Raw genomic sequence first — 27,880 nt, 5'->3', positions numbered from 1 at the left:
TGATCCTTCAAGCGGGGTGCAGCATTTCACTGATACTTTAGTAGTGAGCAAAATAACATGAAGTACCTACCAGTTAAGTCAGCAGAGGAACTGTAGATGTCTCTCGAAGTAACTATACACAAAAGCTATACCTGGTAAGTTTGTACGTTTTACTCCAGGTATGAAACTTAAACATTAGATAGATAATTTAAAACACAACTATTGATATATATATTTTGACTTTTTATAAATTCTTATAGTTTGTAGAATAACATATTTTGCCAATAGTTATTTCAGTAAATAATTAAATACTTGTGTTAGTATTTGTCAACGTTAATTATTAACGTAATAAACTAACAGTAACAGGTTCCCTCCCCTTCCTTTTTAATTCCACAATCTGCGGGTATGGAATACTGTTTTAGACTTAACTTTGTGCCACTGGGAAGCTTGTAAGTTTATTAATATTCCATAGATAAAAGGCTAAAATTTATTAAATAATATTGCTAATTAATTCAACAAAAATATTCAAGTATTACTATCGCAGGGTTTCGAACTGACGTTAGTTTTTCACTCTTCTTCTATCAAATTATATGTTCGTGCTTTATGTATAGCTTAAAAGATTACATTAACACTCCTACGAAAAGTGGGGCCTAATAGGCCCCAGAGCAACTTGAAAGGTTATTAATATTAGGCTAATAATTTTGTATTTAAATGAAATTGCCATTTAAATCCATTAATGAATGGATTAACGAGATTCCCACTGTCCCTATCTACTATCTAGCGAAACCACAGCCAGGGGAACGGGCTTGGAGAAATCAGGACTAGAAACGTCTTTTCGTAGGAGTGTTAAATACCATAACATATAATTACGAGAAAATAATATCTTCAAATAGTCTATATAATTGTTACTTTTAAGTCTCAATTACACTTGAAATGTGATTCAATATTTTTATTTCATTTACTATTTGCAATTTCATGAAATAATTTACGTTAAAAACCCGTTTTATACTATTTTAATTTAGTATATGTTTATATAAATAATATGATATACTTTAAACTCCATCCAGTGCATCCACCATTACTCAGTAGTAAGTCTGAAGGTTTATAACGCCAAGAGTCAGATTTCGATACCCTCTTGTAGCGACATTGCAGGTAGCCTATCGCTCAACGACAAACAAACAACACTTTATTAATTATGATTCAATCTCAACCTCAATATTATGCAGGAATATATAAGATAATATTCAAATACGTTTTTAAAAATACCAGATTATATAAAGAACGATTCTTTATACAGAAATATAATCGTCTAAATGATGCCATGTAGCCGTAGCTTTTCCCAACACAAATAAATCAACTATTACATCGTGTGATTTACTGTAAATCCTTTTTCCTGTTTCTTTACATTAAAATTACTTGATGGGTATATAGACAATGTCTCACCCAGATATTTTTTTTATATAGTATACCTCTTTATTTATTTTTTCTTGCTTTTTTGAGTACATCTTGAAAGTTTGTTTGCTTCAAAGTAAAAATATAATGCCCCCAGTGGCTCAGCGGTATGTCTGCGGACTTACAACGCTAAAATCCGGGTTTCGATACCCGTGGTGGGCACAGCACAGATAGCCCATTGTGTAGCTTTGTGCTTAATTCAAAAATAACAAAAAAAAATAATAAAAAATATAATTAGATAGGTAATTTAGTAATTACACTTTGTATTTTTTCTAAATGAAAAATTACACATTGTTGTAAAAAATTCGCTACTTTGCAAAAATTTGGCGTCTCATTAGTAAGAAATGGTTCTATTTCAATAAAACAATTGTGAAACACATTTTTCAGTTGAATACAAAAGACTAACATTTTTAAAATGATTAGAAAATACAAAAGACATAATTATACGGGGAAAAATTGTCTGAACACTGAACAAAAATATGACGATTCCATTCATGCAAAGAAAACTAAGAGCAATTGACTGTAATTGAAACATCGTTAAAAAAACTTCTTGAATATTTATAAAAAGTTAGAAGAATTTTGGTGGCCGACTTCATTTGATTACCGCATTCAAGTCTTATACTTATAATTTTCACAAAGTATGGTAGGCCCGGCATGACCAGGTGGATTAAGGCGTTCGACTACTACTCTGAGGGTCACGCGTTCGAATCCCCGTCGCACCAAACAAGCTCGCCCTTTCAGCCGCAGGGGCGTTATAATGTTAAAGTCAATCCCACTATTTGTTGGTAAAAGAGTAGCCTAAGAGTTGGCAGGGGGTGGTGATGACTACCTGCCTTCCCTCTAGTCTTACACTGCTAAATTAGGAACAGCTAGCGCAGATAGCCCTCGTGTAGCTTTAAACAAAATAAAAATTGTCAATTTTCAATCACCCATACTGGCTGGAACTCGTGTGATAATGTTAAGATTACGGCACAAAATATTGCTAACAAAAGATACCCTTGTAATGAATTAATGCATTATATATTTAAAAACGGCTGTTATGGGTATAGAAAGCACTGATAGAGAAGCGAAGAACGTTTCGTGCTTTCTGTACCCATACCAGCCGTTTTTAAACAAATATATAATTCTCTCTACAAGTGGGTTTTCTCGTCATCACGAATTAATGCATTGTAATCATTATACGTTTTTGTGTTATGACGTTGCATACACCTAGTTAGAAGAGTATATTAAATTAGTTATATTAACTATTGTATTATGTTTTACCTCTGAACAATGTGGGTGCTTACTTTGGTCAGAATCTAATAATAATTTTCTATAAATTGATAGTTTAGGCAAATATATATATACACACACACCTTTGCCTCTACTTTATGAAATTCTTGCATCGACTGAAGAAATATCATTTACAACCTGTATTTATATTCATTTATGTTAGGTACGATGATGTTCCTCATGGATGGACGAATGACTTCTCTGAATTCACTTCCCACCAAACATGCTCGACCTTTCACCCGTGGGAACGTTAAACTGCACAATCAATCCCACAATTCATTGTTAAGAGTATCCTACGAGTTGGCGGTGGGTGATGATGGCTAGCCGCCTTACCTCCAATATTTCGCTGCTAAATTAGGAACAACTAGCGCAGTAAGTCTCGTGTAGTTTTGCACGAAATTCATACCAAACTGATCTGAATTCTTGTTTCGTCTAAATCACGTAAACAAAGAGCGCAGTAGCTGCTTAGTTAAACAAACCAAATATAATCACAATATTTAAGTGTCTAGAATGGTTCCTGTTTCTTCTCGTATGTTTATGCCATCTTGAAGGCTAGGTTAAGGGACGATTTATTTAATAAAATATAATATAATAGCACAATATCAATGGTATAACATGCGCCAAATAAAATCGACAGCTACAATTTAAAATTTAGTATAATTAATTAATCTACGCTTTTTAGTTGAAATATAAAGAAAAGAGAAAATATAAAACTTAAATTTTGAGATGTGTCTTTTCTTAGAGCAAAGCCACATCGGGCTATCTGCTGAGCCCACCGAGGGGAATCAAACCCCTGATTTTAGCGTTGTAAATCCGGAGACATACCGCTGTACTAGCGAGGGGCAAATTTTGAGATGGTCAACTTCAAATTGTTATTCCTACTTCTTGCCGTACAAATTGAGGTCAGCTGAAAAGGGACAACAAGCTTTCTCAATTCTATTGTACTTTACTTGTGCATCACTGAGTACGTGTTTTTGATAGTGGGAAACGTGTTATCTTGGTTGGATAAGAACGGATTAAAATTAAACACCTTGATACTGACCCTACTGAATACACTCACTGATCACTCATCGTGATCTTCGAAAGTATAATCGACACATTATCAGCTTTCCCTGATTAGGCAATCTGTCACGCTATATGTGGCATGCCCTTTTAGCAACAAATAAATGAAGGTGATCACGATTTCTTGACATTTTAATGGCACGATCTGTGTCATGAGTACTCTTCATTGTTCTGGTTATTTCACTATTATTTTGATTGTACTATTGTTTATACTCCAGTATTTTACTATTGTTTAGGAAAAACGCCTTTCACTGTTTCTATTCTTCTCTGTGGACTGACTGTGGGTTGCAATTATTTTCTGAGAGTGAATTAGAACAAGAAGTTAACAGGACAACAAATATGACTTACGTATCTCATCTCTATGCCTGCCACGATTAAAATGCCTTGCTACAATCTCATGCAAATAAATGTTGTATGCTCATAAAAATTGTAATTATATTAAAAGAACAGTCAAGTAACGAGGCTGAACTTTTACTTGTAGTTTATTAACACGTGAACATATAAAACATGTAAATTTAGCTTGAAGTATATTAATACTGAAAGATATAAAACACGTAAACTCAACTCGTAATATATCAGTACAGAAAAATATATAAAACATGTAAACTTACGTTGTAATATAGTAATACTGGAGCATGTAAAACATGTAAACTTAACTTGTAATATATTAATACTGGAGCATGAAAGGAATGTAAACTTAATTTATAATATAGTAGTAGTGGAACATGTAGAGATAGTAAACGTTACTTTCAGTGTATTAACACAGGGGCAGGTAAACTTAACTTGTAACATATTAATACTGGAACATGTGAACTTAACTTGTAACATATTAACACTGGAACATGTGAACTTAGCTTGTAATATATTAACACTGGAACATGTAAACTTAACTTGTAACATATTAACACTGGAACATGTGAACTTAACTTGTAACATATTAACACTAGAACATGTAAACTTAACTTGTAACATATTAACACTGGAACATGTGAACTTAACTTGTAACATATTAACACTGGAACATGTGAACTTAGCTTGTAACATATTAACACTGGAACATGTAAACTTAACTTGTAACATATTAACACTGGAACATGTAAACTTAGCTTGTAATATATTAATACTGGAGCATGTAAAGCACGTAAACGTTACTTTCAGTGTATTAATACAGGGACAGGTAAACTTAACTTGTAACATATTAACACTGGAACATGTGAACTTAGCTTGTAATATATTAGTACTGGAGCATGTAAAGCACGTAAACGTTACTTTCAGTGTATTAATACTGGAGTATAAAAACTTAACTTGAAATATATTATTACTAGAACGTGTAATTCAGCATGACTGAATCTGGCTCGTACAGTTTTTGTTGCACTGAACTTATGGCGAATATATGAGTGAAACTGCTGAAGCTTGGCAGAGAGATTAGTGTCCAAGTCCTCTGGGTAAGCATCAATTAGCTTTTAGGAACGCTGAGAGTACCTTTCAGTTTCAGCATATGAAGTGACATCATTTGGCACGTCACTCACGAAAGAAAATCTGTTCACTATTTCTTTGTACACCTCTTCTCGTCTGGGTTTCTAGTTTGTCAACAACTGTGTAGAAGGTGCTGATATGAAATTTATCTCTGGCATTCAGATCTACTTATGGTGCATCTCCATCATCAATACCTTCTTTCTGACACATTTGCGAGTTTGAACTGCATTGTTATCAACATCTGGTAGTATTTCCTTTTCAACTGCTTCAAATCTTTCAAAGTCATCCCTAAAGTGTGTAATTGATCAGCTAATGACCCGTACAGATCTGCACGTATTTTTTAAGTTCACATCCTCATTTTGCAAAACTTGACTTGCTTTATGAAACTTTTGCAAAATCTCATCCCACATGATCACATAAAAACAAATTGTAGCTCTTGCATCTTATTTGTAATATTGTCTGCTTCTCTTCTAGTGTCTCCCTTTTGTCACTGGTCTTCAACTAGACATCTAAAGTTTCCAAAATCTTAGACTACAAAACTGCTGTTGTTGCCATAGCATGTGCCTCCCATCCAGTATCAGAGAGGGATTTTAACATAATTTCATTTCCAAGACAAGCTTTAAGAATTTTCCACCGGCTGGTTGAGGCTGAAAAAAAATGTATAAAGCAAATGCATTGTAGAGAAAAAATAAACTACCACTTAACAGCAGTCAAGAGCACTTCAGCCTACCAGGTTTAGTGAATGGGCACACATATGGCAAACTTATTTTCTTCTAAAATCTTATAATGCCCAGACATGTTAGTAGCATTGGCGTAAGACTGACCCCTACATTTTGAAAAATTAAGTTTGCAAACTTCACGTAAGTACTGCAAAACTTGTTTGCCATTTCCTCACCACTATGGCTTTTCAGTTCCAGAAAGGTTAAAAAACGTTCAATAGGCTGCCCATCTTTTAAGTATAGAAGTAGAACACTTACCTGATCTGTATGTGATAGATCTGGTGTTAGTCAACTGACAAGCTAAAATAACCAGAAGAATTTACTTCACCAACAATGAACATGTGGACCTTCTAAGCAAATGGTTCAATGAGTTCTTTACAGGTGGTTTTAGACAAGTAAGAAGGATTTCCTTTACCAAAATTCTCATATTTCGAAAACGTGCACTGCTAAAAATTCAAACTGACTTACGAGCTGAAGTAGCCCTAAAACATTCACATTCTGCAGTGAACCAAATTTTTCATCTGTTCCTCGAAAAGTGTGTCTCGTGACTCTTCCTAAACCGGTGGTTGAATTCACTTCTAATTGGTATTAAACGAATCGCCTCGGGCCTGAGGTTTGCGCAAAGGTAAACTCTTCACCCAACCCATTTAGGGAAGATGTGTATTTCACGAAAATACTTTTACGAGTACTCCCCGAAAGCGAATCCAAAAATTTGGAATTCATTTACCTTAAAGAACGTAAATAAGTAGCTCTACTAATTAACATTCGTAAATTGATTAAATAAATTAAATATGCACTATAGTGACAATAATCATTAAACTGAGAAAAATGCAAAACGGTAGTTCAAACATTAACTTTGCATTTTAGCGGCCCGTAGATATAGGCCATAGCCCACATGCTCGCTAGTATTTGATGAAATAGTATTTAGTAACGTTAACACCAAAATAATGCATATGTTTATCGTTAGCTTCTAGTTATTGCTAAATTTCACTTTGTAAAATATTGTAGGTGTGATAAATGATGTTTAACTAGATCAGATATTTAGATTTTATAAAAAGGAGCACAGAATATGCTCTTTTCTATTCTACGTTTTCTAAGTGTTTATCAGTTAATTTGATTTACAATACAATTAATTCACTGATATTATCATCATTCTTGTAGGCAGTACTTATCCTTACTCTACATAAGAGTGTCAACGTTATTTAGTATATAATATATGTAAAATTACATATACGTATTTGGAACTTCCAATCGCTTCGGTCCGGTATGGACAGGTGGTTAAGGCACTCCACTCGTAATCCGAGGATCGCAGATTCGAATCCTCGTCACACCAAACAAGCTCGCCATTTCAGCCGTGGGGGCGTTATAATGTAACGGTCAATCTCACTATTCGTTGGTAAAAGGGTAGCCCAAGAGTTGGCGGTGAGTGTTGATGACTAGCTGCCTTCCCTCTAGTCTTACATTGCAAACTTAGGGACGGTTATCGCAGATGGCGCTCGTGTAGTTTTGCGCGAAATTGAAAACAAACCAAATGAACCTAATCGCTTCCATTTTGATTGTAATACCTTGTACACTAAATCTTTGAATAATGTTAATAGTAATCTCAGAATGAATATGAAAAAAAATCACTAAACAAATCTAAGAACTCATATTGCTAAAAATCTGGTGAGTAAAGCACAGATAACCCATTGTGTAGCTTTGTGTTTAATAGTGAACAATCTAAGCAACACATGTACTGGTGAATAAAAAGTTTAACACTATCTTGTCGCCGTAAACGTAGGAGGAAGCTGACCATTTAAACATACATTTACAGAACACGCTGTATCGCGTCTTTCTCAATTCAAACTGAAACCTAAACTGTCGTGTGATTCATACATTTAAGTTATTCATACTTATGCATATTTCAAGAAGTAATTAAGGAATAAAAAAATCGTAAATGGCTAATATTCTACTAAAATAGTGCACTATTGACGAAGGTAGCTTATCACGAAGTGACAAAACTAACTTTGAATATTAGATCATCAGTTGACCGAGCTGGGCTGAACGGTAAAACAGTGTAATGACGACAACGATTTCAAACGAGAAGTTGTTAATTGCATCAAAGAATTTTGTTCGAGGAAATACATGGATTACGACAGGGACGTAGATCATGGGGGAATGGGGATGCATACCCCCTTTATTTTAGGAGAGTGGTATGGTGCATACAATCATCCCCCCTACAGTTTGGTCTGTTGAATTGTTTTATTGCATCACAGGCCTACAAATTGTGTGTTTGTTCTTGTGATTCTCGTGTTCTTACCAATCGAATTACATAATTAGGTCTAGATGTAGGCTTTGTCAGTAGCCGAAATGTACATCTTTAATATAGGCGTGCTTCTAAGCTTTTCGATCTAAGCGATAGTTCGTAAGTATCAGTCAGTAGGCCTAAGTATACATGCAAGGATTGCAAGCACTATCACAGAATATACCTACGTATTGTACGTAGTGTAAGATTAACTAAAATTTTCATCACAACGCATTGAACAGAGCATGAAATTCGAAAATATTACTCCTAAGCGTAAACTCCTTTGATCTAGATCTGGCAGGCCATTTGTATCTTGAAGCTGCATCAATCTTATGTGTATATTGTGCGGTTTTCCTACGCCATTTGTTCTTAAGCATGTCTAACCGGTTTTGTTGTCGAACGCCTTGCTCTCCTTAGCTGCCAAAGTCGCTGACCACAGTGTACGTTTAGTGTACAGTTAACTACATTGTTCGGGCCCCTCGAATCCAGACGCGTCCTACATCACCCCCCTCCGCTCCTTTTAGTCTGAGCCTCGATTTTACAACAGGGCTCATTAGACCTGTGTTTGTGGCCCTCATTAATCCATGAAATTTCAGATTATCACCGCCCTCTAATAAAGTGCTGGTGCTTTATGGAAAAAGAACAATATGTTCTCTCATCATGGATTGTAAAAATATTATATTTTTTGTATAATTGGAACACAAAAGGAGCGATTTCAACGGCCTGAAGCCTCTACTCGAATTGTATTGCTAGTTTTTGTTTAGGTATTTTTATTTAATAGACGTGCTTATAGACATTATATCACAACGTGTTTACTTTTTGATGTGCTTTAACAGGAATATAATATATTTATGATTGTTTAAGTATTTTTCGAGAAACGTGCAATTACTTGTGTTGTAACTAGCACACATTATTGTCCCAGCGATCCCCAAGCGGTCAGTCGGCTCGGTAGTCACTGTGAGGTTCGCGCGTTCGACAACTCCTATCGCTTTAAAGCATGTCAATCCTACGCTCCTTAATTACGTAAGGAGCTAATTACGTAATTAAATAATTCGTGGTATTAGTTGTGCGTCTGGATGATATGGCTTTCCACACTGTATCTGTGGAATGTCAGATTTTTCATTACTGCACAAACTTGTTTCACAACTATCTGGTGGTTCATGATGTGCAGTAGTTGCACAAGCATTTTCAGACTCGTCCTCTGATGAACCTGGTATTTCCTCTGTATGGCAAGTTTCTATTCCTTTGCTTGAGGTTGTTGGATTATCTGCATCTGCATTGTCACTTGTAGTACTAGTAACTGGCTTGCAGAACTGTCTAATATCGGAAAGTTTCAGACGCTTGTTTGTCATAATTGGAATCTGTTTCCCAGATGACTCAACAGGCTAAAATACAGTCTTTATTGAAAAACTCTAACGTACAACGAACGAAGATAGAACAGAATGGAAGTAGGACTGAACTGTACAATGTCATGTACACTTGATACATGACATTGCCCAGTGCTCTGAATGTCAAAGTGAAGAAATTCAACCAAGCGCGGGTAAACGGCAGGAGTAACTATGACTCTCTTAAGGATAGTCAAATGCTTCGTCATCTTAGTAGTGACGGATTGACTCCTTTGGGTAGCCAAATGCTTCGTCATCTAAATAGTGACGGATTGACTCTCTTGGGTAACCAAATGCCTCGTCATCTTAGTAGTGACGGATTGACTCCTTTGGGTAGCCAAATGCTTCGTCATCTTAGTAGTGACGGATTGACTCCTTTGGGTAGCCAAATGCTTCGTCATCTAAATAGTGACGGATTGACTCTCTATAGAGCCATAGAACATTGCTACAGTACTGCCCATGGAGGTACCTCCCAGCGGTGCGGCTGGATACAGGGTCCCCTGTAACTGAATCCTCCACACGTGAAGGAGAACACTAAAAACCCGTATGATGGGCTCGCCGACCATCATATGTCCAAAGGCAGGGGCAGTCAGCTCCAGACAAAGGAAGGAAAACCTTTCAAACCGTAGCGAGAACTCCCCGAATTCGCTAGCTATATGGGTGCCCGGTAGGAGGTTGCAGCCCTACCCTGTATTAGCATTTTGTAGGGAATGACCTACCCTACATCAGAGCTGGTTGTAATAAATATGGAAAGTAATTTTAATGATAAAAGCTATGGTTTGGCGTTCGTGGGGTGCCAGGGCGACGGCCAAACCCATGCTACTTGGCAGCGCCCGGGTATGGTAGCTTCCGAGCGATTCCCCGGCGTCGAGGGAGAGGAAAGCCTAAGATCCGGAATAAAGGTATTGAATGAAACCTATTCCAACAACCAGACACATATCCAAGGTGTTTTGTTTGCAACTAGTCAGACTGCCAGGGGAGGCAGATGCCGAACCACTGAGGTGGACGGCCTAAGTTATGAATCCTCTGAAAATGAGGAATTAGAGTCTTTAAACAGCCGAACCACAGAGATGGACGGCTTAAGTTACAGTCCCACAGTCATCAAGGAACAAAGGACAAATTTACCGAATTGTGACAAGGAATTGACGGTTGAAAGGGTAGGGAGGACAGTATTTGTTAACCTACTCTATAAGAATAAACTTTTGGCTTGTGACCAGTGCCCACTCGAGTTCACGGGATTTCCTAGATTTGCGGACCATCTAGCAAATATTCATAACTCGGTGGCACAAGCGAGATGTATGTTTTGTGGAAAAGACGATAGCCACCATCATGCTATCGCATGTCATATACCGAAATGTCCCTATCGGCGTTCCGTGGCGTTCGCCAATCAGTCTTCCAGCTTCGGATGTGAAGTCTGCGGCCTGAAATTTAAGACCAAATCAGGCGTGTCTCAGCATAAGAGACATAAACATCCAAGGATCCGGAATGCCGAGCGCATTCAAATGTCTGGAGTTCGGACGCCGTCGGAGCGCCCGCGCCAGGTAGTCTGGTCCGAGGAAGAAGTACGAACCCTCCGAGAGATGGTAGTAGTATATTCGGGCCAAAAGAACATCAATGTTCTCTGTGCAGAACATCTACCCGGCAAAACTCCAAAACAGATCTCTGACAAACGCCGAGATCTCAATAAACAAAAACCCCCCGTCTGCACTGCTTCACACACCATCAAGAGTCGTGGAGATCCTGCTGTCGTCGTTCAGCACGAGAAGCTCGACTGGGAAGGGATTAATATCCCCGACCGGAGTTCTAAGTTCTGTTCGTACATATGTCAGCTGAGAGATCAGAAGGGACTCGACGAAGCAAACTGGCAGGAGGTCGAAGTTGTGACCAAAACATGGGTTGACGAGATCGCCTATTCTCAGACAACATGGAGAAACGAGAGAGCTTCGACGCAGGCTCTTAAGGTCATTAATCCTGCTCGAAGGCCATGCAATAGGCGGTTCCGCAGGGTAGAACGCTTTAAGAGGTTCCAGAGAATGTTCGATTTCGAACGAAAGCGCCTAGCTGAGGAGATATTGGACGGCCGGGATGCTGTCAGATGTCCACTCAGTAAAGATCAGGTGAAAGACCATTACGATCAGGTCTACGGTGTTGCTAATAATAACGTCAATTTTGACGGCTGTCCATTTCCACCCAGGGCAGACAACACTAATATTCTGGAACCAATAACATCATCCGAAGTGAGTCAGGCACTTCGAGGCATGAAGAAAGGGGCTCCCGGTCCCGATAAAATCACTCTTCCTTTCTTACTCTACCGCCTTAAGTATGATATCGACGCCTCCTTGGCGAGTCTGTATAACATCTGGTTATTCACGGGCCGCATTCCTGAATGCATGAAGGTCAATAAGTCGGTGCTCCTTCCGAAAGGATCGAGTAATCTGCACGAGGTCAAAAACTGGAGACCTATCACGATGTCCTCTATCGTGCTTAGGTTATATTTCAGGATTATGGCCCGTCGCCTCGAGCAGGCCGTGCAGATAAATCCCAGACAGCGTGGTTTTATTCCTCAAGCGGGTTGCAGAGACAACATCTTTCTGTTCCGTTCCATCATGAGGAAAGCCAAGTGACATGGGACTCTGGCTATGGTCTTTTTAGACCTGTGTAAAGCGATTTGCGGTACCTCGCCTCCTTTACCAACTCGAATTGGGAGCATCGAGTGGTAAGTTATTGAGAGAAATGGAACAATCTAATTAAAAAGGCCGTGAAGAGCTGGTGTCATCTTCCGCCTTGCACGACCGACGGGTTACTCTATTCCCGTTATAAAGACAGTGGCCTAACACTTGTCAAGTTGGAATCTCTTAAGATCAAGACAGGATTAAGGCATGTCCATTCATCGGACAAAACTATTAGATATCTAGCCGAAACTAATAACGTACTCGATAACATCCAAGGAATTGCCTGAAAGGCGGGACTTCCGATCCCAAAGCCCGAACAGACTTCCGGAACGTATCATTCTAATTGGAGGGATATGGAAAGGAAGCGCTGGGAAGGTCTTGCCCTGCAAGGGCACGGTGTAAGTCTCTTCAAAGGTTCAAGATCTGCCAACCACTGGTTACCTAAACCGGTGGGTATGAAGGACCACCACTGGGTGAAGTGTCTTGCTTGAGGGCAAATGTATATCCCACAAGGGAAGCCCTCAGTCGAGGGAATTTGAGTACTAACAAAGAAGTTGCGAAATGCCGGGGCTGCTCCGCTCCGAGAGAGACTATATGTCATCTAAGTGGTCAATGTCCCAAATTAAAATCTATGAGGACACGGCGTCACAACATGACCATTTAGTTAAAGAATATGTAAGTAAAGGGTGGAAAGTACTCGTAGAACCCACCATTGAGACAGACAATGGTGAGCGTCGGAGACCGGATCTGATCTTCCATCGTGAGGAAAAAGGGGTGGTTGTTGATGTGACGGTCCGATACGAACTCATGTATAGCTCCCTCGAGGAAGCATATAATTCCAAGGTCGACCGCTATGAAGAGCTCGCACCACAAATTAAAGATCTAACTGGTGCAACTTCTATTGTTTTCCACGGTTTACCAATTGGTGCCCGCGGTGCCTGGTATCCGAGAAACACGGAAGTACTGGCGGACCTGGATATAAGATCTAAATATTTTGAAGAGTTCTTGTGCCGACGTGCGATGCTTTACACCCTAGATGTATTGTGGAAGGCGAACAATGAAAACCACCTCGCCTGGTAAGGCAATTACCGCCCACAATACATGACGAAATTAAACAGCCTCTTGTCGTTAGACCAATGTAGGTATAAATTGTGCAAATGAATTGATTTCTTTATGCGTCTTCACTATCGGCATCTGTCGATATCGTCGACCCTGACGTAAAATTGGGTAATTGTATAATATCGATAGCCAAATGCCTCGTCATCTAATTAGTGACGCGCATGAAAGGATTAACGAGATTCCCACTGTCCCTATCTACTATCTAGCGAAACCACAGCCAAGGGAACGGGCTTGGAGAAATCAGCGGGGATTTCAGGCAGTTTGTCACACTCACAAAGATGAGGTCGACAAGATAAATATAGAAGATCTTATGAAATAATTCCTAAAAAGATCACAAAGGAGGTCTACGTTTGGGAACATGTAGACTAGAGGACTAAATGAATCATACTTCAGTGAAAAGTATGAATAATTATGTGCTACATTGTATTGATGTGTAATTTTCAAGATATTTTAATTATTTTTATCAAACAACATGAACAGGTTTTCAGTAGATATAAACTTATCAAGGGTAATTACTAATTTTATTAATATTTGAAAACGTAATTCATGCAGTGAAAGTTACTAGTAACCTTGTCAAGTATAATGGCCATCTTTTATACTGTGCAGTGTGCAGGAATAAATTCATGTGGCAGTTAATTTGTCTTTATTCTGTTAACATTTTGAAAACTGTTCACAACACCTCACTTATACAAACCTACATGGAAACGTTGAAGTATCATGGCAACAAGATTACTCTGTGACTGCATGTTTACAGCTTTCAGGTTCACGTAATCAGAGATCACCAATTTCAAATTGAGCAGTCCACATAAGTGGTTGAAAAAATCATCCCCCCCATCAGGTGTAAAAAAATCTACGCCCCTGGATTTCGACGTATATTTATTATCTTAATTCCAAATACAAGACACGCAGCCACAGAGTTACACGTCAGGTGTAATTTTAGATACACAGTAGAAACATAGAAGACACACTTAACGTTTCTTTACTTATCTGAATGTAGCAACTGGTAGATTTTAAGAAGTTTGAGGGATAATACAATTCATTGTAAAATAAAAACCTAAATGTTTTCAAGGCTAAAACAAAAGTTATATGGTGTGTTTGATTTATAGGTCCACGACAGTGAAAGTTTATCAGTGATGACGAGAAAACCCACTTGTAGAGAAAAATATATATGTAAAAACGGCTGGTTAGGGTTGATAATTTTTTATTTTTTTTTATGTAGAGGAGCGAACAAAGTTTCGACCTAATTTTCTCAGCCCAAATCAGCCATTTTCACATATATATTAGCGTACTTTAGTTTATGTTTGTTGCTACACTCAGTATACAATAAAGCATTCAAGGATTATAGTGTCAGAAAAGTATTATTCCGATTTCTATTCTATTAACGATAACGTTATTAGTAAAGACCGTTCACCTGACCTTGTTTTAAGGTACGCAAAGGGGCATGAAATTGTGTGGCAAAATTACCAATTGTTAAAAAGCCGGAAGTTCAGTGAGGAACCTAACCACAGGCATGTTTAAGTATGCGAAACAATAAGTTGTGAGAAACTTTTATCTTATTAGAGTGAACGTTAAACCTGATTCTCACTCAGTATCACGATGTAGGGCTATGAACATCCATAAATATAATGTAATTGATGTTTTCCTTAGTTGCGTGAAATGGCTGTAATTGAGTCATATGTCTGTTACAAAAACACCTAATGTTTATAACTCTCCTTGTCAATTTATTTCTGTGTCTCTGTCTCCCAAGCCTCTATCACACTATTTGTTATTCTCAACAGTACAGTTGCAAAACATACGATTTATAATAAATCGCAGAAAATAAAAAAGGAACGTATTGTATAACTAGGTGATAAACAACAAGAACCATGAGCACACACACCAGGCATTCAAATAAATTAAATTTGGGTACAAACTAGGGCGTAGAGATATTAGAATGCAGGACTAACACGACGAGGTTCACTCTTTCCAATCAACCCTTATATGTGAATTAAATTAATAATTGAAATTTAAAATGAGGAGAAGATGTGGGTGTCCAGGCCTACATCTAAATACCACTTACAGCTAGTTGTGGGAAAGTAATGGGTGTCCAAGCCTACATCTAAATACCACTTACAGCTAGTTGTGGGAAAGTAATGGGTGTCCAAGCCTACAGTGTCCTACATCTAAATACCACTTACAGCTAGTTGTGGGAAAGTAATGGGTGTCCAAGCCTACATCTAAATACCACTTACAGCTAGTTGTGGGAAAGTAATGGGTGTCCAAGCCTACAGTGTCCTACATCTAAATACCACTTACAGCTAGTTGTGGGAAAGTAATGGGTGTCCAAGCCTACAGTGTCCTACATCTAAATACCACTTACAGCTAGTTGTGGGAAAGTAATGGGTGTCCAAGCCTACATCTAAATACCACTTACAGCTAGTTGTGGGAAAGTAATGGGTGTCCAAGCCTACAGTGTCCTACATCTAAATACCACTTACAGCTAGTTGTGGGAAAGTAATTATTTTTAAAAGAATAGATTGTAAATAATTATAAATTTAGGTAATTGATAAAATAAAAACGTTCCTCTGGAGCCATACTTGAAACCTAAGTTATGAAAAAGAGTTACTTAAACACAGAATTGCCACAATGCTGTGCACACAACATTGAGTGATCGTGTAGTCATTGTATTAAATTAAGCTGTTCACGCAGTTGATAAAGTGATAATAATTGGATGGTTCTCAAACAATGTTGATAAAATTAGTCATTATTTTAGCACCAAAATCGTTATAAAACAATTTTAAACATTTAAGGTTTTCTGAAAAAGAAAAAAGCAATAAATGTGAAAGTTATTACATTATCTGTATTCGAAAATGCAGACCTGGAGTCGCATACGGAGCAGGTGTTTCCAGAACAGGATTTATACTATTACAATATTCAATTTTCAATTAACACGAGTTTTTAATTTTTATTTCTATCTTAGTGTACTGTTGGTTTACAAATGCAGCGAGATGAATGATTTGTAAATAAATACGTTTTTGATGAATGGCGTGTTTTTAGAAGGATAATTAACTAGAGATTAAATCGTTATAATTACAACTGTTCCACCTACAACATTTAAATTAAATACAGCATCAAATGAATAGCTTTAAACGTTATACTCATATTTCTGTTCTGAGCTGATTATTGAATTAACACTGTTTCTCGAATAATGTAAAACATGTATTATTTTAGAAGAAACACGTTCAACCAATTAACGTTTTCGAGGAAATCTATTTCTCTATTTTCTAGAGATGTGGAAATTTATCTTCTATCTAGTACTTGCAGAAATGAAGGGATTTGGAACCGTTATCAAGGTAAATAAGGAAAAAGACTTAGTATTGTAGTCTACGAACTTAGTATTATAAATAAGGTAACTAAGAAGAAAGAACTAAATAGTATAATTATAAATTCAGTATCATAATCAAGGTAAATTGGGAGAAATAACTTAGAAGTATACTTTTCGAAATTGGTATCAACCGTGATAATTAAGAATAATAAAACTTAAAAGGTATAGTTTTCGGATTTGATATCATAGTTAAAATATGTAGGGAACAAAAATGTTAATAACTCTAGGTAGACCAAACGTGGTATCATAATAAAGACAAGTATATATATAAAGAAAGATCTTAGTATTACACTCCAGTAGACCAGACTTGGCATAATAGACAAAATAGTAGACCTAAGGTAGCATATTCTTGTGAGACAGGGCATTATTACCAAAGCAGGTATGTAGATAGGCATTCATAGAACGATCTAGACCAGGGGTGTGCAACATTTTTCGTCGGTGGGCCATATAACCAACTTCATCAATCAAGCGGGGCCACTTAAAAAACAAGCTTATTTGTGTACATGCACAATAAATTAAAATAAATTCTTAAAATGCAAGCAATAATATTTTATATTTTTGCATGAGTGATCATTTTAGTGCGACACTTGAAATTTAGAGTCCTTGCAGAGCTTGTCAATATCAGCTTTGACAGAAGTGGTTGCCACTCTTAACTGACTGGTCAAATGTTCATCAGTCAGCTGACTTCTACATTTGGTTTTGATGAGCTTCATTTTGGAGAAAAATTGCTCACAGCAGTAGGTGCTACCAAAAAGGGAGGCAATTCTTTGTGCATGACGGGACAAATTGGGAAACTTTTCACGTACACAGAGTTTGTAAAAGTCTAGCAAACTGTTTTCAGAGAATTTCCTTTTAGTGTCCATGTCAGCCTGCAGTTCAATGAGTTCCATTTGGCAATCATCAGGACTGTCTTCCACTGCCAAATCAAAAGGTTGAGCGAACAATTTCAATCTAATTTCAGTTTGTCTGAAATCTGGAAATCTGTTTGCAAACTCATCACGCAGCTTTTGTACACTGGTTCCATATTTGGTGCAATCCAGATTAGGAAATTCCAGTTTCCTGGTTGCAAGACATGTAAAATGGGTCAATATGGCTCTTCTCAACTGAACCTGGAAAAGTTCCAATTTCTTCTCAAAAGCACAAATATGCTCAAACAACTTATTCACAAGTTGACTTTTCCCTTGTAGTTTTAAGTTTAAATCAGACAGATGCTGTGTAATGTCTGTGAGGAATGCTAAGTCATTCAGCCAGTTCTCATTGCTCAAGAAGTCCACATTCTGACGTTTGCTCTCCATGAAGAACTTAATCTCCTCTCGCAGATTCCAGAATCTCTTCAAAGTAGCAGCTCTACTAAGCCAACGTACAGCAGAGAAGTACAAAACATCTGAATACTCACTGTCCAGCTCATCTAAAAAGTTTTAAATTGTCGATGATTTAATCCTCGTGTTCGAATATAATTTACGCATTGGACGACATTTTCATGACTTCTGCAAAATCCAGAACTTTGGTGCACAAGCTCTCTTGGTGAATAATGCAATGGCTTACAACTACGTCTTGTGCTCCAATTGCAGTTAGAAATTTCTTGGTGAATCCATTTGTCCTACCTGTCATGGAAGGAGCACCATCTGTTGTAACACCACATAATTTATAAGGATTCAGTTCAAACTTTTCTACAACCTTAAGCACTTGTTCACAAATATCCTGTCCTGTGGTTGTGGAGGAAAGGCTTGCCATATCTAAAAACTCTTCGAAAACATCAAAGCTTGCAGTAACAGCTCTGATGAAAATGACAAGTTGGGATGTGTCATTGATATCAGTGCTTTCATCCAAAGCCAGACTGAAAGCTTCACACGAATTCAATCTCTCTTTCAAAGTTTCTTTGATGTCCTCTGAAAGATCTTTTGTCCTGCGTGAGACAGTAAAGCGGGAAAGGCTAGTTTGCTCCACCAAATATTTTTCCTCTGGACATGCATATTCTGTGAATATTGTTAAACAATTTTTAATAAATTCTCCATCACTGAAAGGCTTTCCCTTTTCTGCCATACATTCACAAAGCTTAAAACTCAGTTTTGTCACCAGTTCTGAATTTTTCTTGAAAGTGGTAAAAACACCTTGTTGCTTTTCAATGGATGTTTTTAAATGTTCAATTTTGTCCTTTCGTGCCTGACCAACAATTTCATCAAACTGGGAGGAGTGCTTAGTTGCGCAATGTCGCTTAATATTGTACTCTTTCATGACTGCAATTGTAGTTTGACAGATGAGGCAGACAACACCTTGATTATGTGGGACAACAAGATATTTTGTGCACCATTCACTGTTGAATAACCTTCCCTCATCATCAATTTTCGTTTCTTAACTGCTGACATTTTACTAGCCCTGAAATCAAAACAAAATTATTCTCACGAAAATAGCAAAGTAGAAAAAACATAGAATTTATTTACACATGGAACCTCTTATGGACAGAAACACATGTTTCTAAATTGGCATCCCGATCATAGCTTTCGCGGGTTATGCGCGAACTGCGTTTTTGTAGGTCACAGAGACTGAAAGGGCTTTTCGAGGAGATTTCTGTTGTATTTACTCAATCAAGCCGTTTTATCAATTGTCGTCTTCACCAAACAAGATTGGACTGCTATTGGCTGACTGCCTCAGCTTCCCAACAACGCAAACGGCAAAGCACAGCCCGGTAACGCACGGTACAATTTAGTGAAATACATAACAGTATGCAATATTGCTACATTATTACTGCATCAATGAGTATAAGTATCATTAGTGTTTGGGAAGCATTTCATATAGTATATAATCGCATACATATACGTTTTAAAACTGTGTCCAATATTCGCGGTTTTTCGCTATTCGTGGGAGGGTAAAGAACGTAACCCCCGCGAATAACGAGGTCACACTGTACATAGAATCAGATGCATCTGAAAGCAAAAATTTTAATAAATTCAGTAAAGTCACAACAATATGCTAAATAATAATCAATTTACCTTCAATCTCTTGTAGTAACTGTAAAAGGTAATAAAATTTTCACCAATAATGAATGACGGACAGCAGAGGTTAGGGAAAATTGTCGCCAGCGGGCGAAGGCGAGGTTCAGGACATGACGTTGAGTCGTAGACAATAGTGCTAGTGCACGTCACCTATTCATGCCCTAAGGAGGCCGACCAATCGAATTCGGCCTGCTCCTCTCTAGCAAAGATAATTTTAGAAGTTTGTCGAGTCGAAGCCTGGGAATCCCGCAGGATCGATGCTTTTAAAAATATTCCATTTGCGTTGGATTACAGATCAGGCCACATGGTTAGATTACAACAACTAGGGCCACACTAAATGGCTTGGCGGGCCGGGTTGTGGCCCGCGGGCCGCCTGTTGCACACCCCTGATCTAGACTGACAGACAAAAGTGCTTCAAATTTCATGCAGTCACCACACAAAATGTTTCATACACTGTAAACATTGGACGTCTTTTTGAATACTTTGAGTCTTAAGGAAAGTATAAGGATGCTATTTTTTTTATTTGCTAAAGCAGTCAAAAAGATATTACCACAATCAAAGTATGCATAAATAAACTTAATACTTAGTTCAGTAATTGGTATCTACAGGATACATAAAAATTGTTACATTTCTATAAAAATAGTGGAAACTATCTCATTGTTGAAATGTGTAACAAAATCTCTTATTTCATACAAGTTTTTAAATGCATGGTTAGTTAGTCTTCAGATATTTACATTTAAATAATAAGGCACAAGAAAAAAACACGCGTATTCTGATACAATAATAACTATCAATATTCAGTATTATGATGCTAAAGTATTTAGTATTATGATATAGCATCATAATACTAAATATTGATAGTTATTATTGTATCAGATAGGCTTACTTTTTCAAGTTCAGGGAAGTTAGAAGTGACTAATACCCAATAATGGTATTCTTATTAATAGTGCACTTGTTCTCAGGATAGAAATTTGTTGATACATGTATAAACTTATTACTCGTCTCTTAGGTATTTCAAACATTTTATTTTAACCATATATATTTACAAATTGTCAGAATTGTTTGCTAAACTTTTGAAGTTAAATCATATTACGAAAAATAATGATTTCTATAAACCTCAAACATATACTGTGCTAAACTTCATGTAATTGATCCCGTAGGCTTAATTGTAATAAATTTATGGGTTACATACCTTTCTTTTTAAATCTGCTTCCATAGGAAAGGCCTTATCCTCAGCTGACTTCCATACCTTCAACAAACTTCACTTGTTTTAAAAAGTACCCTGGATATTACGCTGATCCATCTCCAAATGCACGCTGTCAACTATTTCATGTATGTGATCCCCAAGGTAGAAAATTCACATATTTGTGCCCTAACAAAACGTTGTTTGACCAAGCCTTGCTCACGTGTGATTACTGGTTCCATGTAAGTAATTGCTGTTATTTTTTCTCATTAAAGTAAAAGTAAGGCTAATAGAAAGTAAACAAATCTGAAATTACTCATCTTTCCATTACAACGAGCAACAAAATTTTTTTCTCTGCTTCTTGAAAAAATTAAACTTTCTGAGTAAATTGATGATGCTAATTCTAAAAAAAACATGTTGAAAATTACTGATTACCTCTAGTTTTCGAGTTACGATATTATTTATTTTTATACATCATGAAAATAACTTTTTCTTTAATAACTTTATTTATTCATTGAAAATTGCATTTAAGAGTGTTCGAAAACAATACATAATATCTGTATCAGTTTAAAAAGCAACGAGTATGATAAGATTATATATTGAAGATACATCCAGGCTATGTTCAAAACTTTCAGCATGGTGTTGACTTGTTGCATATTCTGTGTATATTCTCAGTTTAACGCTGTAAGAACCAACAGCAATCTCCCATTGTCGCAGGATTCCATTGTTCCATTGTACAAATATCTTGGTTGAAGCGTTCACCATGCTTATCGCTCCTAGATCATTTGAAAAGAAGTCTAAATGGGAGTGTAAAAAGAGCATCTTTGGTGACTTCCTATACCACATTTTCCTGTAGTTCTCTAGCATATCCTAACAGCATAGTTTATCTTTGTAATTTCCTAACAAATATTTGATAACCAGTTTGAATGATTTTCAGGAAGCAAGTTCTTTCTAGTTGAGTAATTATCATCTATCAGCACTTCCCGATCTTGTGACTTAACAAAGATAACTCCTTTAATTTTTGGCAATGTATCAAATAGATATCTGAAGTCATTACTGTCTTCGTTCATTCCTCTTACAAAATTCTTCAAGAGTTAGTTCAACATAAATTGACGGCAGAGATACATTTTGAGGATTCATGAAAAGTTAATAGTTGACATCTTGCTTCCCTAATATATAATTCTCTCTCACTGGATATTACTTCTTTTATCATGTCGGCTGTTCCAGGGACACAAAAAGCAACGTTTAGTTTACCCACTCTTCATGCCGAGCAGGAGTGTAATAGCTTCTGGATCAACATATATGTTCCACTTATTGTGATCATATTTGATGGCCTCAACTATAACTTGCATGCTTTGATAAGTTTCTTTCATATGCACAGCATGTGTAGCGGGAATCTATGGTTTAATGTTCTCATTGTGAAAAGTACAGCTTTCAGAATAACTTTAGTTGTGTCAACAGAAAGTCTCCATTCATGAGGTTAATGTTCAGTATCTAATTTTTACATTAGTGTATCAACATACGTACATAAACACGAACTATATTGTATGAAACTTCCATAGATTGGAACTCTTGCTCCTGGAACTGATAATTTCATTGCTGTAAACGAAAGCCAAGAAGTTTTCCATGCTGCTTTGGTAGAGACAAGTCACGAATCTGATCAATTAGCTCTTCTTGTGCGATCAGATGAGGTAGTTTATGTTGACGTACCACAGGAATGAAATTACTAGTAGAAAAGGATTGACATGACAATTTTATCTCCCAACTCACTGGTGAATGTGACACTGAAAGACCATCTACATGGGGTACTGGTTTCATTGCAGATGCAGGATATGGATATTTAATGTGTTGTTTTGTTTGCCTTAATATCCAGAAATATTAGTCATGCAAAATAACAGTGAATTAAATTAATATTTCCCAAAATGGGAGCATCGGTCCCCAGCGAGGATTTGAAGCTTTTTTGGGGGGAGCCACCGAAAATAGACTAAAAACAAAGATGTTTAATTAAATTTAAACAAACAACAAGCCAATAAAAGTTATGTTGAATTAATTAAATTACACAATATGTCGAAAGAAGATGTTATTTTTAGCATGACACTGTTTCAATCACCATTTATAAGGGAACTGGAAATGACATACTTATTCAGTGTGCAAACTGTACAGCATATATGCGGAACCTACTGTTTTTCTTGGTCATCAGTTTTACACTCAAAATTGTGGTAATAAGGTTCCTTTACCTTGTATGTGATGTTTCCGTTGTGAAACTGTATTTTCTACAAATCTGGAAGAAACCTTTTGCACTTTCGGACTTTTCTTAAACTGGAAGCAGCCAGCTTTTCAAAGGGATTTTCTAAAAATATAAAGAACTTATGCTTACAGAACTAGTTTAAAATATTTTAAAAACTAGTTTTACATAATTTGATTATATCACAAGTATGGTGCGAGTCAGAAAATCAAACTGTTTTGACTGCACACTAAGAGAAACGAAGTGACCATCTGGGTGAAGTATCTGAGAGAGGGGGGGGCAGAGCAGAGTTCGTGGCAGGGATTCCAAACCACAGGTTAACGGCAGAGAAAACTGGGACGCTCAGAAATTTCCTTTCTCTTCGCTTCGCTCGTGATTTGAATGTCTTGGTGGGCTTAATATTAGAAAGCTACATGAAAACAACAACATCAAATTTAGAAAGAAATGAAAATGATAAAAATAAAATAAAATAGACAGCAGGGATGAAACTAACATTAACTTGAAACAAATGCGGGAAAACCAATGAACGGCAGCACAAAATCAAAATCTACACCCGATATGGGACTTATGGTTTTCTCAGGGTCCTCCAGTTTCCCTTCATATCCAATTCCTGGTATAAGATCTACATATCCCCCGCCGACCTGAAGAGAGACAGGCGTCTAACTCAGCCCATTTTATGCTCAGTCAAGAGATTTCTCGAATGTTTCAGTAAATTTAGCACATGAGGGTTTCGTGATTCTCGGACAGAGGAGGAAAGCGTGGTAATGAAACAATAGTTCCATAATTCGCTAAAATTACATCGAGAAGAAATAGCACATGATATCAACATATTTGAAAATTTTCACCAATACGATACAGCCAGTGTTTGAAGTTATCATGAATGTATGTCTTTTACCCATCAAACTGTCAAAGCAAATATGATTGCTGGCATTTCACATAGTGCTGATAAAATACTGAGATATTAGAATAATTCAAAACCTAGAGTACTGAATAAAATCTGACTGCATTTTAAAATCAGCACCATCAAATTACCCAAAACCACTTGGGTTTTCTCCAGCAACAAGATTTTTGTTGTGCATTGTTATTTATTAGGTAATCCCATCAACAGTGGCATTAAATTATTATTCATTTTAACAGTGGTTCAAAGAGTTTGTTTGTTTGTTTTGGAATTTCGCACAAAGCTACTGGAGGGCTATCTGTGCTAGCCGTCCCTAATTTAACAGTGTAAGACTAGAGGGAAGGCAGCTAGTCATCACCCCCACCGCCAACTCTTGGGTTACTCTTTTACCAACGAATAGTGGGATTAGTTGGTTCAAAGAGAACATAGAGAACATTAATTTGCTGATGTGTTAACGGAAAAGTTAATTTACTTAATTTTAATTAGACAACATTACTGTTGTCATAAGTTATTACTTTAACAAACTTTTGTATGCAGTTATTAATAGCAAAACTCAAAGAGTTGGATTTTTGCCTTATTTGATACTGTAACTTTTTATGTCATTGGGTAAAACTATTGTAAAGGTCAGTTCACTAAACCATAACATACAATTTCAGGCCCGACATGGCCAGATGGGTTAAGGCGTTTCACTCGTAATCTGAGGGTCGCGGGTTCGAACCCCCGTCGCACCAAACATGTTTGCCCTTTCAGCCGTGGGGGCGTAATAATGTGACGGTCAATCCCATTATATGTTGGTAAAAGAGTAGCCTAAGAGTTGGCGGGGGTAGTGATGACTAACTGCCTTCCCTCTAGTCTTACACTGCTAAATTAGGGAAGGCTAGCGCAGATCGCCCTCGTGTAGCTTTGCGCGAAATTAAAAAAAAATACAACTTCTACAGGCTACGTGTAATTTCTTACACATTTTTTAACCTCAGGAGTAAAACAAAAGTCACTTACCAACAAAACTATTTACTTTCTTGAAACATGAGTTCAAAATTTACAGTACTGAGCTCGCTAACTAACTGAGTGGTAAAATGACTCTGGTCTTTTTATATAATATTTGTTCCACAGATTTCACGAAAATTCTAGACGTCACATCAAACCATGAAAATTTCCATACGCGACACAATATTATTACGTAATACCAAAACACCCTCTATTGAATATCTAAATTAAGATAATAAAAACATAACATACAAGACTTCTTTCATCCTGGATTGTGAAGTTCTCTGAACATTCGTAATACACAAGTAAAACAATAGTACATTAAATTGAACTTTATTTAACCTTACACTTAGCAAAAATTAATCACTGACCATAAATTCGCATTACAATCACTTGTTTGTTTTATTGCTTTCTGCACTCCGTGCACTCTCTTTTCACTTGTACAACGGTGTGTCTGCGGACATAAAATGCTAGAAACCTGGTTTAGATACCCATGATGAGCAGAGCACAGATAGCCCATTGTATAGCTTTGTGCTTAACTCAAACCAAACCGTTCACTACAGGAAAATGAACTCCATATTTTCGCAGTGTAGATCCATAAACTTACTGCTGACCAATTGAGGGACAAAACAATTACTAAATCATTAATTGAATATAAAGTACGGTCACAATTCTGATTACCAAAACTAAATCTTCTTTCATTATTTTATTTACTATCTACAAAATTTTCATTTACCAAATAATTTGTTAATTTTGTTACATGACTTACAGTACAAAGGTGGGATGATCTCATGTTCCTTATTGTCATTTGCTATCTTGTCATTAGAGATATTATATTCAGGTAGATGATCGAGGAAATCCACTGATGGTTTCACTCTGGGAGTGATCTAAACAAGATCCTAGGGCTTTTCAGCAAACTGACTTAACATTGAATCTAACCAGCTTTGCTGTTCCCTCACAGACACACTTCTAAAGATGGACGGCAATTGAATTGAATGGCTATCCTTCTGGATTCTCCTTCCAGTGGCACAGCGATAAGTCTATAGACTTATAACGTTAAAAACACAGTTTGGATGTCCGTGGTAGTTACTGTAGAGATAGCCCATTTTAGTTTTGTGCTTAACCACAAACAATCAAACAAAATATTCTGGATGCTATAAATTACTTAATTGATTCTTGTAACTTCATCATAGGGCCATTCCCAACAGTTTGTCCTCTCTTGCAACATTATACAGCCATACTGTGTCACTATGATGAAAACCAGTGTTTATTCACAATGTAGCTGATTTAAATGTTTTCGGGTAGCTTTATATGGCATTAGTGGTGCTCCTAAGTCTATCTGCATATTGTGTGTAACATTCTATTGAATAATTATCCTCAGGACTGAAGGTCTAATGTTATTCGGAATTCTCCCCCAACCATTAGTGATGCATGTTCTTTTACACAAACTGCTAATTGATATAAAAGTGTAGAAGTGTATTTCTTTACTATTTCATATGAAAATTCTCTAATTCATAGGCGCGAGTTCGACTATTATTATGTAAAAACCTACTGTTCATGTATATTTTTAGTTGTGATGATGGTAGAACCATTTTAAAATTAAAAAAAAAAAGTGTAACGCAAACGCTGTTTTGCCAATATCTTTAAATGCTAATTTTGGTTTCTCGTTTTTTAATAGATATAAAAAAGCAGGTAAGAATATAATAACAAAGAAATAGTTTGTCGTAACTGACATTTTTAGCAATTTTATTTGTAAAAGCTTTCTCTCTTTACACATGTATTTAGGTGGATTGCTCTTCGGCTGAAGGACTTTACGACGTCAACAAGCAATTATATATAAGCGAAAATATAAATTACTCATCAAGGCAACGCCGAGTACATCGAAAACCTACCATTAGGGAACCATACAAAAAGGAAAATTCTACGCCTCTCAGCAACCGGAAAAGTCAGATTTTTGCTACAAGTACTGATATTCTCGAACCCAAAGAGTGCAGAGGATGTATGAAATACTTTATTAGAGATAGTAAGAGTTGTAGCCCTTGTGTTTGGCCAAGGTGACATATGTTGAACCACAAATTATTAATTTTGCCAAAATAGACTCAGAGTTGTGTTATAACTTTTCCTTCGATTCAAAACCTCGTTTGTACATTTACGCGAAATATTTTCGAGTCAAAAATGCATATTTCGAAATATAACCCTTTGCCTAACCAAATAACAACAAATGTTCTTACAAAACCTTTTTCACTCAAGTTTTTAGGCACTAGGTTATTTTACTCCAGTACCTGTTCTATCAGGGGTTCGAACCAATGCTCAACAAGGAAACATATAACGAAGTTCTTAGTTCTCATCATGCATATATAATTGTTTCACTTATAACAATCATTATTATATGATCCAAGGTATCGAGCCATAATTAAGTTACATTAAAACACTTGAATTCCCTTAAACTTTACTGACTCGTGACGATAAAAACAGACGAAAGGACAAAACATTGTTTTAATACAATAAAACATCTTGTTGATCGAAGAATTAAATGATCCCCAAAATTATTTTAAAAATGGATAAAAAATCTCAATAATCTACAGGAAAAACAAATAAACAAACTTCTAAAAGCGTTTAAAACAAAGATTTGTGGAACACTTAAGCTCAGAAACTGGTTACAAAATACCAATCTTCAACTGCACGAAGTACTGAAAATTCACAACACACCTATAAAAATACGTTTCATGTCAACCTTGACAAATATCCGACCTACATTATTTTATAACCTGCAACAACTCAGGTGATTCTATT

General features: G+C 36.7%; 1 protein-coding gene across 1 annotated transcript; it reads left to right on the top strand.

Moving 5' to 3' along the window:
• On the top strand, window positions 1-27,880 carry LOC143250546 (U-scoloptoxin(01)-Er1a-like). The gene is made up of 4 exons (XM_076501266.1): window positions 1-134; window positions 16,688-16,752; window positions 20,996-21,202; window positions 26,873-27,880. Exons 2-4 carry the CDS (start codon window positions 16,690-16,692, stop codon window positions 27,143-27,145), a joined length of 543 nt encoding a protein of 180 aa, XP_076357381.1. The 5' UTR covers window positions 1-134; window positions 16,688-16,689; the 3' UTR covers window positions 27,146-27,880.

The sequence above is a fragment of the Tachypleus tridentatus genome, chromosome 5 (assembly GCF_004210375.1).
Source record: "Tachypleus tridentatus isolate NWPU-2018 chromosome 5, ASM421037v1, whole genome shotgun sequence".
In the NCBI taxonomy this organism is placed as follows: Eukaryota; Metazoa; Arthropoda; class Merostomata; order Xiphosura; family Limulidae; genus Tachypleus; species Tachypleus tridentatus.
This window is presented reverse-complemented; position numbering and strand designations above follow the sequence as displayed.